Below are 13,784 nucleotides of genomic sequence, written 5' to 3'. Positions count from 1 at the left end.
AGGAGAGAGAGGAGTGGGGTGTAAGGGGTGGATGGTAGAATGAGATGGATATTCTTACCCTATGTATGGGTATGATTGCACAAATGGTGTGACTCTCCGTCAGGTACAACCAGAGAAATGAAAAGTGGTGCTCTATTTGTGTAAAAAATAAAATTAAAAGTAGTTAAAGGATAATACTATACATAAAATAAATTTCCATAGGGGAAATTTATACAAACTTGGACTAAATTTAAAATAACACTATTTCTAATTAATGAACAAATGCCTAAGAAGTACTTGTGCAAAATAATGCACAGGAAATATAAATACCAAATACTGTATATGTGGTATATTCTTAAAAGAAAAACACAAAATAACTGAAGGGTGCCAAACTTTGTTGGAGCTAGGGGATGGCTTTCATAAGTGTTATTTAGTCTTTGTATCTCTTTGTATACTGGAAATACTTCATAGTTTTAAAAAGAGAAAAAATAATTCTCTGCTCTATTTAGTATGGGCGGGTAAAATCAGTTCAAGGAGATTAGTTCACATTGTATTTGCATGCTAAATGTGCTTCTAAAGTATTTTTCATATATTATCTTCCTTTAAGATATTTTTTAGTTGTAGATGAACACAATACCTTTATTTTACTTATTTATTTTTATGTGGTGCTGAGAATTGAACCCAGTACCTCAAGCAGGCAGGGCAAGTGCTCAACCATCGACCTACAACTCCAGCCCTCACACCATATCCTTTTTACAAATGAGTTTTTGTTAAAATTCAATCACTAAAATACCTTTTATATTCTTTGTAAATAATTATAAGGAAATTATTATTTTAAAATATGACAAAAAGTCCTAAAACTGCTTAGTCGGTAAACTTGTTAATGATAGTCAAACAAAAAAAAATTGAAGACCTTTGCACAATTCAATGTGAAAATAAATATACAAAAGGATTGTCTTTTTTTTCGCCATCTAAAAAAACATTACATTAGCAATTTGTAGTTAAATAAGTACAGAATTTTGGTTTTATAGAAATTAAGCAATAAACTAATGTAAAACTTGGAGAGGTATAAATTTGCCCCACAAGAGCTTACTTTTATAAATATTATGACTTGAGGAAAAGGCAACAAGCTGTCAATTTAATGCAACTAATTTTTTTCAATTAATTTATATTTCAGGCACATGGTCATGTTTCTACTGCAAGCATCTGCCTCATTTAAATAAAGCACTATTTTCAGTGTTCCTACCTACTCTGTCCTAAGTTGTTTAAAACTGACTCGTAGAAATAAAATCATAAATTTGGAGACTGTATACATACAACTTTATTTATTCTACCAGTGTAACAGTTATTCTCAAGGGAAAAAACAGTGTGAAAACAAAGCAAAGCTTTAATCCATCACTTTTTTTTTTTAAGTCAAACTACCTTGAATTTGAAATGGAATTAAAGGAGGCCCTGAGTTTTCAGAACAATGGGTGTTTTAAAAATTGAGACAACTATAAGACTCAAAGATTTTATTTTTATATTTCCATTAATAATTTTTTAAAGTACTACTACTACAGTGCCTTAAGAGCAAGCTCATTATGTTTCCAATCAAACCTCATTAAAAAAAACTGTCACATTCTCACTAACTTCTAAAACGTGTGACTTGTTTCTTTTCTTTCTTTCTTTTTTAAATCGGCCCACAAGTGATGCTTACTGCATGCCAGGCCCTGTTAGCTCATTTAATTACTACAACAGTCTTCTGGCGTAGATACTGTCATTACTCCTATTTCATAAATGAGGAAACTGAGGCACAGATCATAAGGTACCTTGCCAAAGGTCCCAAAAGTTATAAATGGCACTACTAGGATTCAAACCCAGAGTCCATGCCAAAATTAAAGTCAAACTTTAAAAATAAAAACAACTTTCCATTATTTCAGATTTTTCATGCCAGGACACTTAGATTTTTGGCCACTAAAAGCAATCTTGTTTTGTGTGCATTTCCGTAACAGTGAACTACTGCATGTGAGAATTGTGAGACACATTTCTCAAATCAGCAGAGGAAAAAAATAAAAGAATGAAATAACAGTACAGAAAAGATAGGAGGAAGACGATAACATGCAGTTTAGGACAAAATTATCTGCAGGTCACTGAAGAACATGCAAATGAAGAACTGATGGATGTGTCAATGTGATCCTCAGAGGGAGGTCAACGCTAGAGCTAGTGGGAAACACTGGGGTCCCAAAGAGCCGAGCAGTAAAGGGAGGAAGGCAGCGCGAAAGGGCGGAGATGAGAGTGGACAAAGCAGGTTTGGGACACAACCCCAAAGGAGATTTAGCACAGGGTTCACGTGAGCAGAAGCAGTGACATATAGCATCAGAGGCTCACATGGGGTCAGAATGTCACCTCAATCGGAATGGGAGAAATTTAAAGGGAAGACAAGCCTGTGTGCCTTTATTCTCTGCATTTCATACAGTGATCACATGTCAGGTCTAAAAATAAGCCTCATTTTTGATAAAATGAAGTTTACTTCTCTGTAACTGAAGACCAAAGCATTTTAAATCTCATGAAAACATTTTAAAATGCATTCTAATTAAAGGATTACTAGACTAGCATTTTAAAATATATGTGTGACTAAAGGCTTCAACCACTGTACATTTATAAACATTTACTATTAGGCATTTAATTTTCAAATGAGTTTTACATGTAAAAAGATTTGAGCGCCCACATTCCTGCCTGCCTGCAGTGAAGACCCCTAATCTGCAAAGCTTACTGTGACAAGAGTGTCTATTCACCCTACCACAGGGGCACTATTAACATCAATAAGGGAAACTTGGGGAAATTTTTGGTGTGGTTTGTAAACTAACTTCTGGAGAAAGGGTGAGATTTAGTAAAACAACACTTGGGACCAAGAGAAAAACTTAAGTGAGAATATTTGGCTATATTAACTTACAACCATGTCATGTGTCTCTACAAATTGTGTTTTATTTGCCATTTAGTGAACCTTTACAAAAGAATTGCTTTTATAGCAGGTCTTTTTACACTTAACATTATTATAATAGGTAATATAATGAATGATAAACATTTTTTTGAAAGTTACAAAACAGAAAATAGTGAACTCTTTTCCTCCTAACAAGTACCATCCCCAGAGGTGTCCTTCCTGAGATATTCCTAAGACACTAAAAGAACTATTCTTTTAAACTTTACACTTTCTTCTAATTCTGAATGGCATTTCCACAATTCAATGATTTTTCTTAGTTGTCAATGGACCTTTATTTTATTCATTTCTATGCGGAGCTGAGAATTGAACCCAATGCCTTATACATGCTAGGCAAGCACTCTTCCACTGAGTTACAACCCCAACCCACAATTTAGTGATTCCTAAACATCTATAGCACTTATTACACTGTATGATTCTCTTTGTCCCATCCACATTTTTTTCCCCATTAATGGAGACTGAACTCATGGGGGCTGTACCACAAAACTGAGCCATATTCCCAGCCCCCCTCTTTTTTTGAGGTAGGGTCTTGCAAAGTTGCTTAGAGTCCCACTGAGTTACTGAGGGTGGTCTCAAACTTTCAATCCTCCTGCCTTAGCCTCCCAAGTCACTGGGATTACAAGTGTGCCACAATGGCCGGCTAAACCTACAAAATTTGCACCAAGAACATTAGTAATCTACAGTCTAGGACACAGTCCAAGATGCATACAGGAATCGAGTTTAAAGAAAAATCCTAAGAGGAACAGCTGGGTCAAATGATGGACCTAAAAACAGCACACTACAGGACACAGCCACATCAATGTTTATAGCAGCACAATTCACAATAGCTAAACTGTGGAGCCAACCTAGATGTCCTTCAGTGGATGAATGAATAAAAGAATGGAAATACAATGGAATATTACTCAGCAATAAAAAAGAATAAGATCATGGCATTTGCAGGGAAATGGATGGCATTAGAGAAGATTATGTTAAGTGAAGTTAGCCAATTCCAAAAAAAACAAATGTCGAATGTCTTCTCTGATATAAGGGGGGTGACTCAAAATGGGGTTGGGAGAGAGAGCAAGGGAGGAAGAGTACCTCTAGATAGGGAATAGGGGTGGAAGGAAAAGGAAGGGAGAAGGGGAATAACATGGAAGGTTGGAAGGAGACCCTCATCATTATACAAAATACATGTATGAAGATGTGAATTTGGTGTCAACATACCTTATATACAATCAGAGACATGATAAACTGTAGTATAAAGGTGTATTAAGAATTGTAATGCAAAAAATAATAAATAAATAAAACATTTTAAAAATAAAAAGAAAAATCCTGGATCTTCCTTTTTTAGGTAACATGATTTATTTCCTTCTCATTAGAGAATTTTCCTCTATATTCCACCAAAATTTTCTGTTGAGTTCATTAACTTTTCTAATGAATGTTTATTAAAAAAGGAGCAAGTACACATACAACTAGATCCCTGCCTACCTGCAAGTCCTTCATAATCTAGAAACTTAAATCTGGATACCAACCAAAAGTTGATCACATCTTACACATTAATAGAGATCAAGTTAAGCTGTATTGTAAATTATGGTTTCCAAAATGGAGTTCATAAACCCTGAGCCACTGTATAAGGCAATCTTTTGAGGCCCAGGACAACATTTAGTACTTGCTCACAATTAATTTTTGCTTCTCCCTTTCAAAATTAATATTGTGGGAAGCTTATATATAAACAATAAATTAATATACTGGTACATGTGTAAAAATTACAAGTACATTGGGAGTGTATTCCACACTTACATTTGCTAACAAGGATGTAAAATAAACAAGTTTAGAGAAATAAACAGTATATGAGGTGTTTACTTCTAAAATATTTTACTGCATTTCTAAAGTACATAAAGTAGTAATCTAGGTGGAATAGACAGAAAAAGCCAGTTGTAAAAGGGTTGGGCCACACGTTTTTAGAGGAAAAAAACTTCCTGTAGCTTATTTTTTGGTATGTTCTTTTCAATCATGTTATTGCTATAAGAGTTACTGAAAATGAAGTGTATGTACTTTATGTATGGTTCAGGAACTGGGCTCTGAAATCAGAATGCCAGGTTCAAATCCCGATTCCAGCACTTACTTTGGGAAAGACTAAATGATGTACATAACAGGCCTTGTTCAACATCTGGAGGATAAGCAGCCAAAAATGTTAAGAGTAATTATTACTAAAGAAATAAAACACAATTTAACAAACATTAGCATTCTATAAAGATGGGAATGAAACGGCTGAGTCATGTTTTAATTCAACATGACCTTTTGAAAAAAATGCTTTTTGAGTCTAAAATGTATTTAAGCAAATATGGGGTTTTTTTGCTTGCTTTTTTTGTAACCCCCTCATCCCCTTAATATCACTCCCATGAACTGTTTCAACTTGGAACAGCTAATGTAAATTAAATAATGTCAGTCCCTAGCCAAACGGATACAGGAATAACTGTATACAGTATATCTTCTTGGCTTGGCTTTTATGTGGAACATGTGTTTATATTTTGACCTTTTTGTCTTTTTCAAAAATTAGGAAACATTTAAATAGCAGCAACTGGAATGATTTTTTTTTCGTTTTCAAACATTATTAAACTACAAATGGCAGAACCTATTGCTGAGACATTTATAAATGTTACACCAACTGTGTTTATATTTCTGATTTTTTTTTAGATTGTTTTGTTTTCTTGTAAGCCATGACCTGAAAATTTTAGCTCAAATTCTTTCCACAAAATAATTACATAATGGAATGGTCTGAGTCATTTTGAATTTCTGAGACACAAAAATTCACTCCCATAAAATAAAGATAATGATCAGCATCACAGTGAGGATTTTGCAGTGGGCTTTGTCATCACAACAGACGGTGTGGATAAGACGGCAAAGACAAGAACAAGACCCAACTCAACAGTAATTCATCCAACTTGGAAAAACTGCTGCACACTCCATTCTTCTCCACTGTCAAATACCATCTAATTCAAAGTTTCACTGTCCTGAAAAAAAGAATCAAAGAGTGTGGGGGGGGGGGATAAAATAAAAAACAGAAATTTTGAAGGCAAAATCCAAAAGTACTTTTCTTGAGCCCAGCTGTTCAAACCATACCTAGCACCTGAATAGAAGGCAGGAAAAATTCATAATATGTAAGCCAATGTAAACAGAACACAAAATGTTAGTGACAGTTCTATGAACAAAACAAAATTTATAAGACCAAGACCTACTAAATTTAAGGAAGGAACTTTTCTGTCTCTTACCTGTCTCACAGATCACATCTACACTCTGTGAAATTGTTTCTTAATTCTACAGAGCAAACTTAATAATTTTTTTCTTAAAAAAATAAAAATAAAAAGGAGGTTGACATTCAATAAACATTTGTACTGTGAGTAAATGTGAGTGACTTCTACATATTCCTTCTCCTAATTGGCCACTCCAGGTCCTGGCCCCCTTTTGGTACTGTGACTCTGTACACTTCTAACACAGACACTGTGGTCAACCACTTCAATCTCCTTCACTGAGTTCCTCACTCTAAAATATTCCACAATCCCCACCATAGGCCTTCTCTATTGCTACTACTCTGATAAATGTCTTTCTTAAGGGGTCATAAACAAACTCCTAATTGACAGATTCAATGGTCTCCTGTTGGTATTTGCGCAGGTGAAAAAGAAACATACTTTTTTTTTTTTTTTTTTAACACAGCTAGGAACACAACCTTGACAGCTGGAAATTTACTGGAATCCATGCAGTGAGATTTATAACAATAAATAACCATTCAGTATTTACTTCTGTTCTACCAAGACACAGCAAGCACATCACTATATGCGACCTCAAATGAAAAGCTATTACTGTCTTGCATGAAATAAGTTTGGTTTTTTAACAAAGGCAGAAAAATTAAAGTATCTAATGCTTCCATTTTTGCCTAGGTGATTTTATAGTATGCGCTCTCTTCAGACAAAGTATGAGTGACTTAAGGAAGCCTTCACATGTCTCAGGTGATTTTCCTTCTCCCTTTCTCTGGCTTCTCTGGATTTCTCTCTCTCCCAGCCCCTTCTGGCTTTTCTTCTTTTACTTTCCTTCTCCAAAACCCAAAGTAATAGGTGGTTAAGAACAGAACACGATTTCAAGTCCTTTGATGTCCCAATTTCAACCCTAAAGCAATCCACTTAATACTGCTATTTAAATGAATAATGTTCTTAACTATTCTACTTCAGAAATTACCATCTCTAACTCAAAATATTTTTTAAATCTTCTCTAATACTACTGTGTTATGCTCGTAACTAAAAGAATGGCTTCAATATTTCAGCCATTGTCATGAATGATGTAATCCATTTCAAGAGGATTTGAAACTATCACGTAAATCTCTAATAGCCAAAGACTACACAGTGTCATTAATAACAAAACCCTGGAGCTCTTAGCTACAAATTATAAGTTGAAAGGATGTGGAATTTATTACTATGCAACAGAATTTCACATTAAATTCTAAATGGAGTTGCTGCTTGAGAACATTTCCTTCTTCAGCTCTCCGAAAAGTACAAATATTAGATTTATGTCCATAAAACACTATGAAATTGCTATTCTACAAAAGTTTGAACTTTTGCAAGGTTTCATACCAATTAAACAATTTATTTGAATGTATTCAATGCTTGCTATGTCTACTGTCCAAATGGTCTTACAAATATCAATCCTTTTATCCTTGTGACAACCTTGAGGTAGGTTTTTTTTTTTTTTGGGTGGTGGTGGTGGGATGGGTACTGGAGATCAAACCCAGGGACACTTTGTCACTGAGCTACATCCCTAGACCTTTTGAGACAGGGTCTTGCTAGGTGGCTTAAGGCATCACTGGTCATTGTCCTACCTCAGCCCCCTGAGTCACTGAGATCACAGATGTGCACCACCACACCTGATGAGGTAGGTATATTAATGCAATAACATGCCAATGTGTTTAGCACAATGATTCATACACTAATGTCTGAATGTTTATAGTTTATCCAAAAAGCTAATGTTCATGGACATTTCTCAGCCTAATTAAGTGTATTTGAGAGGTTCATAACATATTAAAAAGATATTTAGCTTTTGGTTGGTACAAGGTAACTATAACTACTAAAGTAATTTTTTTTTAGACAGATGTTGATTGCCACAGGCTGCAGGAGGCAAGAGCTAACAATTGGCTGCTTAGTCTCATAAAAGCTTCTAGTGACCATAAAGAGCAAATTCTTAAAAGGGCATAAGGAGGTGAGCCTAATAAATTGGCCAACAATTTTTGAAGTTACACCTACTGTCTACAATTTCCTACTACCAGACCATGAACTCAATAGTTAATTAACAGAATGAGCCAGTTAAGATCATTTTCACAGCAAATTCTTGAGCAGTCAATCAGTCTATTGCCAATCAGAAGCAATAGCTTCTGCCACCTAATTTCAGGGAAACCATGTAAACCATTCAGACAGATTTCTGACTTTTATTCAAGTTACAGTGAAACTTGGTCCTAATTCTGCATCTAACAGAAATGAAGAACATTTGCTCATAGTCACCTAAGGAAACTTAGACACATGAATATTCTCAGCTCTTCTTCAACGATTTTTTTTCATGATAAATAACTTTATTCTCTTAGTCTCCCACCACCACAAGCTCTAACTTACCAATATTTTGCACAATCTGTGATCCTTCAGATTGTGCAAAATATTGGTAAGAGTTAAAAAGGTTAGGTCACGGTTACTGTCTGGTAAATATCAACTTAAATTTTATCTTTGATGTGCTTGTTGGTATGGTTCCAAATATTTGTATATATACACAAGACAGAAAAATCAGTTCTTCCACATTATTTCCCAGACTGACTACTCTGCATGTACCCCTATGTAGTTTATTTTGTTTAATACTTGTCAATTTATAGGAATAATCTGAATGTATGTACTTCATTTTTAATTTTGGCATTTTTCATTGAGGAAATGGGTGAACCACACAAGATCTCACAATAAAGTCTATATGAAACTACTAATCACCATAGATTTTACTTCAAATTAATAGTGATTTAACTCTTTGGGCTACTATAAATGCTCTAATAAGGTCTAGGCTTAAGGACACTGGTCTTTCCAAGTCAAGCTTTATGTGCTTCCTGTAGGATAAGGAAGCAAGACGCAGAGAAGATGCCAAGCAGTCTCCATGATAGCTTCTTTCCAGTATCAGGAGTTTTCCTAAAGAGGATCGCCATAAGCCAATGTGTTGACCTTTAGGTTTTAGAATGATAGTAACCAGAAAGTAATAATATGAACTGATAAAATTAGAAGAGAACAGGATTGGAATAGAGAAGCAATATAGTTAAGATAAAAGATTCTTTTGGAAAGGCAAGAAAGAAGTAAAGCCTACTTTTACCTACCTGACTAGCTTGCTGGCTTGGCGCCACCTACAGCCACAGCACTGGACCCTCAAAGACCTTCGATTGAACTGTAGACTAGACCTGATTTTTCCAGTGAACTGTAGGTGCCTGGCTTTCTGATTCTACCTCTACATTATGAGGCCAAAGTCAGAGGCTTGATCCTTATGCTAGTCATTGAGCACCAGTTTCATGGTCAACAACTCTTCTTTTAATCTCAACATAACATGTTATAAATACCATCACTTACACTAAAGGGATTCGTGAGAGAAGATGTGAACCAACAATGCAAACCCATTATGAATACTGGAAAAATACCTAGGAAAACTTGACCTGTGAGTCAGCCCATGGAACAAATTTCATTTAAGAACCCCTTGATGTCTTGGGCTTCAAGGTAAGACAGATGTTATGGAACAAGTATCTGCTACTTACTGGTTCTGTACACCATCTTGGACAAGTTAATTTTCCAAAGCCAAAAAGACAAAACACATTCAAAGTCTCAAGAAGAGCTTGACATATAAGGGACTAACACAGGTTATGATAGCCCCAGCCCCCTTTGTAGCCCCCTGGCATGTCAAAAGCACATGGATGAAACCAGGCTCACCTGTGTCCCAATCCTGGTTTTACAGCACACTACCTATGGTGTCTCATCTTTCTCATGGAACTAGGAGAATGAACGAAAGCATTCAGATAGTGCTTAGTACACAGCATATGTTAACAAACAGCACTCTTTATAAATATTATTAAGGAGGCATTATTATCACCATCTATGTTCAATGGTTTTCAAAGTATGGTCAGGAACTATAGGTTTCAGTATGCCTGGAGATGTCTGGTGATCAATAAACAAACAAACAAACACCCCCAAAACTATGTCCCACCCTAGCCTATTCACTTATTTGCAAAAGCTCTCCAAGAATAGTACCAAGTAATATTCATTTCTGAATCAAACTTCCTTGAGATGCGCATGAAAATGCAAAACTTATTGGTCCAGCTGGTTTTGTGCTGTGTCAGTAAATTAAGACTTTTTTCCCCAACATTTATTCTTTACTACGCCAAGAAAATTGCCCCAGTCTCTGATGGGTTTTCTTTGGCACTGTTCTGGATGCAGATATTAAACTGATGGCTTTGTGTTGTCTAGGTTCAGTCCTGACATGTTTTTTTTTTCTCTAGTGGAAGTATTTTGACTCCCTCCACAGTGTACCCACCAACTCCCAGTGGGCAAGATTGGTCTGCAGACCTCAACCTCCAGAGGGAGTGTGTGTTTAAAAGGTTTTTAAGGAGGGTGGGGGGAGATATTGATTTGACAGAGCAAAGTCTAAAATATTCATTATTTGAAACTTTACAAAAAAGTGTACCAGATATTTTGTAGCTTACAATTAAGTGATTTTAGCCAACAATTTACTTTTTAAAAAAAAATGATTAGAAAAGAAAATATCACAAAGCAGTGCACCTAGAAGGAATACTGTTGCCAAAGCTTCAGGAATACATGTAAACATGTATGTCCACAGCATAATGATCAAACATTATGAGGTTGCAGTCAAAAGTTTTTGAGGGTCAGGCAGGGGAATACATAGCACAACCAGTTAACAAGTATTTACTAAAACTCCAGTTGAATAATTTTAGAGTAAAAGTATCTTGGAAAATATAAAGCCAAATAAAATATCCTGCTGCTTACAAGTTAACAGCTTGTTTCTTACCATTACAAAATGAAAATTACATCTTTTCTGTGCACAAATACCCACTGTCATAGGGAGAATATGGAATCATCAATGCACAGTACTTCAAGAGCATTATACAAACAAAATATTTTAGTTACATTAACAATACTATAGGAATACAGGTTCAAGACTCTTAGTTCCTAGCTCCTTCTTATCTGGGAAACAGGTCCTTTCCTTTTCTTTGTGTGTGTGCTTGTCTGTGTGTGCATGCCTGCATGTGCACAGATGTGTCGGGAGCATAAAATAAATATTAGATGCCTCTGTCTTTTCTATGGCATCCATTATTGGCTTCTCCTTTTCATCTACATAAAATAGTACTCTTTCTCTTGCTTCTAATAAGAAAAGCATTTGATTAATTTTGTGTGTGTGCACACAAAAAGAACAATTAAGACTATGATTACCCTATTCTGGGAAACACTAAAAAGTGCCCACAATTTAAAATTTAAGTAACAATCTTCCCTTTTATCTTCATAGTGGACTAATTTCCAGGTTTCTGTGATTGTTTTAGACAAGCTAAAAAAAAAAAAAAGCATGAATTTTATAACTCACTTAAATGTGTGATTAATTCTGCAAAGAAAAGAAACATCTTCCAAGGAAGGGACATGAGGAAATGAAATGACACTTGAAAATGTTTTCATTATACAAAATGCACTGTGGATGCACAAACCACAGCAGTATAAATAAATAAAAGCTGGTGCAATGCTACATGTATGTTTGCCTTACACCACAAAGAGAAAACACTTGCACATTTGCACAAGTATTTTATTTTAGCTTGGGATACCATAAAAAATGGAATTTAGGCATAATGTGTAAATACAGGAGGCTGTGAAGGTGCGTGTGTGTCTGCGTGTGTTAGGCAAAGAGGGTTGTAAGCAGAAGGGGTGGGACTTGCCAAAAGCAGCTATTTGAGAAAATTCCTTTTCTTTCCCATTCATTCTTTCTAGCTTCAGTGTCTGGCACAGTCCTTACAATTACTCACTGGCTTTTCATTCTAAAGACAACCAACAAGCTTTCAGAACTTCCTACAGTGTTTTTCACACACTTTTCATTTTTTTAAAAAGCACCCAATCATTCAATATGTGTTTTATATTAAAACAACAAGCCATTAGTCCAGTTCCTCATTCCAAAGACCCCTTGAGTTACAGGCTAAAACGAATCCTTTGTTGTGTGTCCAAAAATAACATAAGACGATACTGGTAAATTGGAAAATAATACATTACTGTTTCCAAGAATGTCACAGATATTACCATAAATTTTGAATTACCCTAGTGAGTCCTATTCCATGCTCCTTTTAGTGAATCTACAGTCCTGACAACAGCAAAGCCAATCACATTGAACAGAACTCTCTCTGCCTTTTCTCTTTGGACACCCCAATAGTAAATTCAAGGGCTGAAAGAGGATGCCCAGTGGGCCAGGTTCCTTTATTCACAATGGTGTCCTCCAAGCGAAATATCTCCAACCACAATGAAAGTTGTCCTCCCAACGGATGCCCACCCTAAACCGGACCAGGAAGAGAGCAGGCAGATGGGCCGAGGGAACCATAACCTTTCAGCTCTCGCACTTCCAGAGGCGGGGAAGACGGGGAGGGCATGACAAGAGAGCAGAGTAGGAAGGTGGGCGAGTGGGAGAGACAGAAATGGATGCTGAGGGGGTGGGCGAGATGGGAAGGTAGGGAAGGTGGAGAACGCGGGGTGAGGTGGGTGAGCGAAGCTGCATGATTCAAGAGCAAAGGCGGGGAATGCTAGTGGGCAGCAAGGGGACCCGGGGGCGTGGAGGTGTCTGGTCCTCACCGTTGAACGCTCCTGCGTCCGCGGCCTCCTCCTCCTCCTCGCCGTTCTCGGAGTCGGAGCGCATGGGCTCCTCGGCGAAGTTGACCCCCTTGCTGGGGGTGCCGCCCCCGGCGGCTGCGCCCGCGTCCCCCCAGGTCCTGCCCTCATGGCCGAAGCGTGCGGCGCCTTTGCGCTCGTTCTCCTGCTGCAGGCGCGTGAAGTGCTGCAGCGCGAACTCCAGCAGGTCCGCGGGCTGGTGCCTCAGCACCTCCACGGTGAAGCCCTGCAGCAGCTCCGTCAGCCCCGCCGGGATCTCGATACTCATCCTGCCTCCGGGCGGGCGGGCACCTGGGCTCCGCCCTCGCCCCTTTCCTCGATCCGATCTCGGGCCCCGCGGCCGCGAAGCGAGCGCCGAGGGTGCAGGAGGCGCTACCCGCAGCGAGCGCGGCGCACTGGGCCCCGGCGGCCCGGCTGGCCCGGCCCGCGGCTCCCGGCGCGCGGCTGCTCCGTGCGGCGGCGGAGGGTGAGCGAGCGCGGCCCCGGGAGGGCTGGCAGCATCTCCAGCTCCTCCCGCTCCTACCGCGGCCGCGCCTCTCCTCCGCCCGGCGCCCCGCCCCCGCCCCGCCGCGGCGCGCCCACGTGACCCCCAGAAACCATGGCAACCCCCGCCGGCGAGCGCTGTGCACGCGCCGCTTAGACCGCTGCAGGGCGGAGGACGCTGACAGGCGCTGGCGCTCTAACAAGGAGTGGGACTACCCCCGCGTGAGGCGCCGGGAAGCAGCCCCGCTGTCCACCTGTCTGCAAGTCTGGGAGCCGTGGGCCAGTGATCCGAATTCCCATACGTCATTCACCAGGGGAAACCCACTCAGAGCTGCTGCCTTGCGATTTGTCCTGAAATCAGCCACCACCTCAGTAGGGACATTTTATTTTCCTCTCAGAATCTAGTTGCACTGAGAAATGGTGACGTCTTTTGTCTA

At 38.5% G+C, this 13,784-nt stretch overlaps 1 protein-coding gene and 1 long non-coding RNA gene across 2 annotated transcripts in view; one reads left to right on the top strand and one right to left on the bottom strand.

Moving 5' to 3' along the window:
* Prkar2b (protein kinase cAMP-dependent type II regulatory subunit beta) overlaps positions 1-13,376 on the bottom strand; it is a 94,916-nt gene extending 81,540 nt beyond the window's left edge. Inside the window, exon 1 of the mRNA XM_005319456.2 lies at positions 12,829-13,376. Coding sequence (XP_005319513.1) covers positions 12,829-13,132 — 304 coding nt within the window. The 5' untranslated portion in view covers positions 13,133-13,376. The remainder of the gene's footprint in view (positions 1-12,828) is intronic.
* Positions 13,377-13,485: 109 nt separating this feature from the next.
* The window catches only part of LOC120891886 (uncharacterized), a 95,202-nt gene continuing 94,903 nt past the window's right edge, over positions 13,486-13,784 (top strand). Inside the window, exon 1 of the long non-coding RNA XR_005736469.2 lies at positions 13,486-13,719. This is a non-coding gene — a long non-coding RNA (uncharacterized LOC120891886). The remainder of the gene's footprint in view (positions 13,720-13,784) is intronic.

The sequence above is a fragment of the Ictidomys tridecemlineatus genome, chromosome 2 (assembly GCF_052094955.1).
Source record: "Ictidomys tridecemlineatus isolate mIctTri1 chromosome 2, mIctTri1.hap1, whole genome shotgun sequence".
Taxonomy (NCBI): Eukaryota; Metazoa; Chordata; class Mammalia; order Rodentia; family Sciuridae; genus Ictidomys; species Ictidomys tridecemlineatus.
Note: the sequence above shows the minus strand (reverse complement) of the source record. Positions and strands in the feature narration are given on the sequence as shown.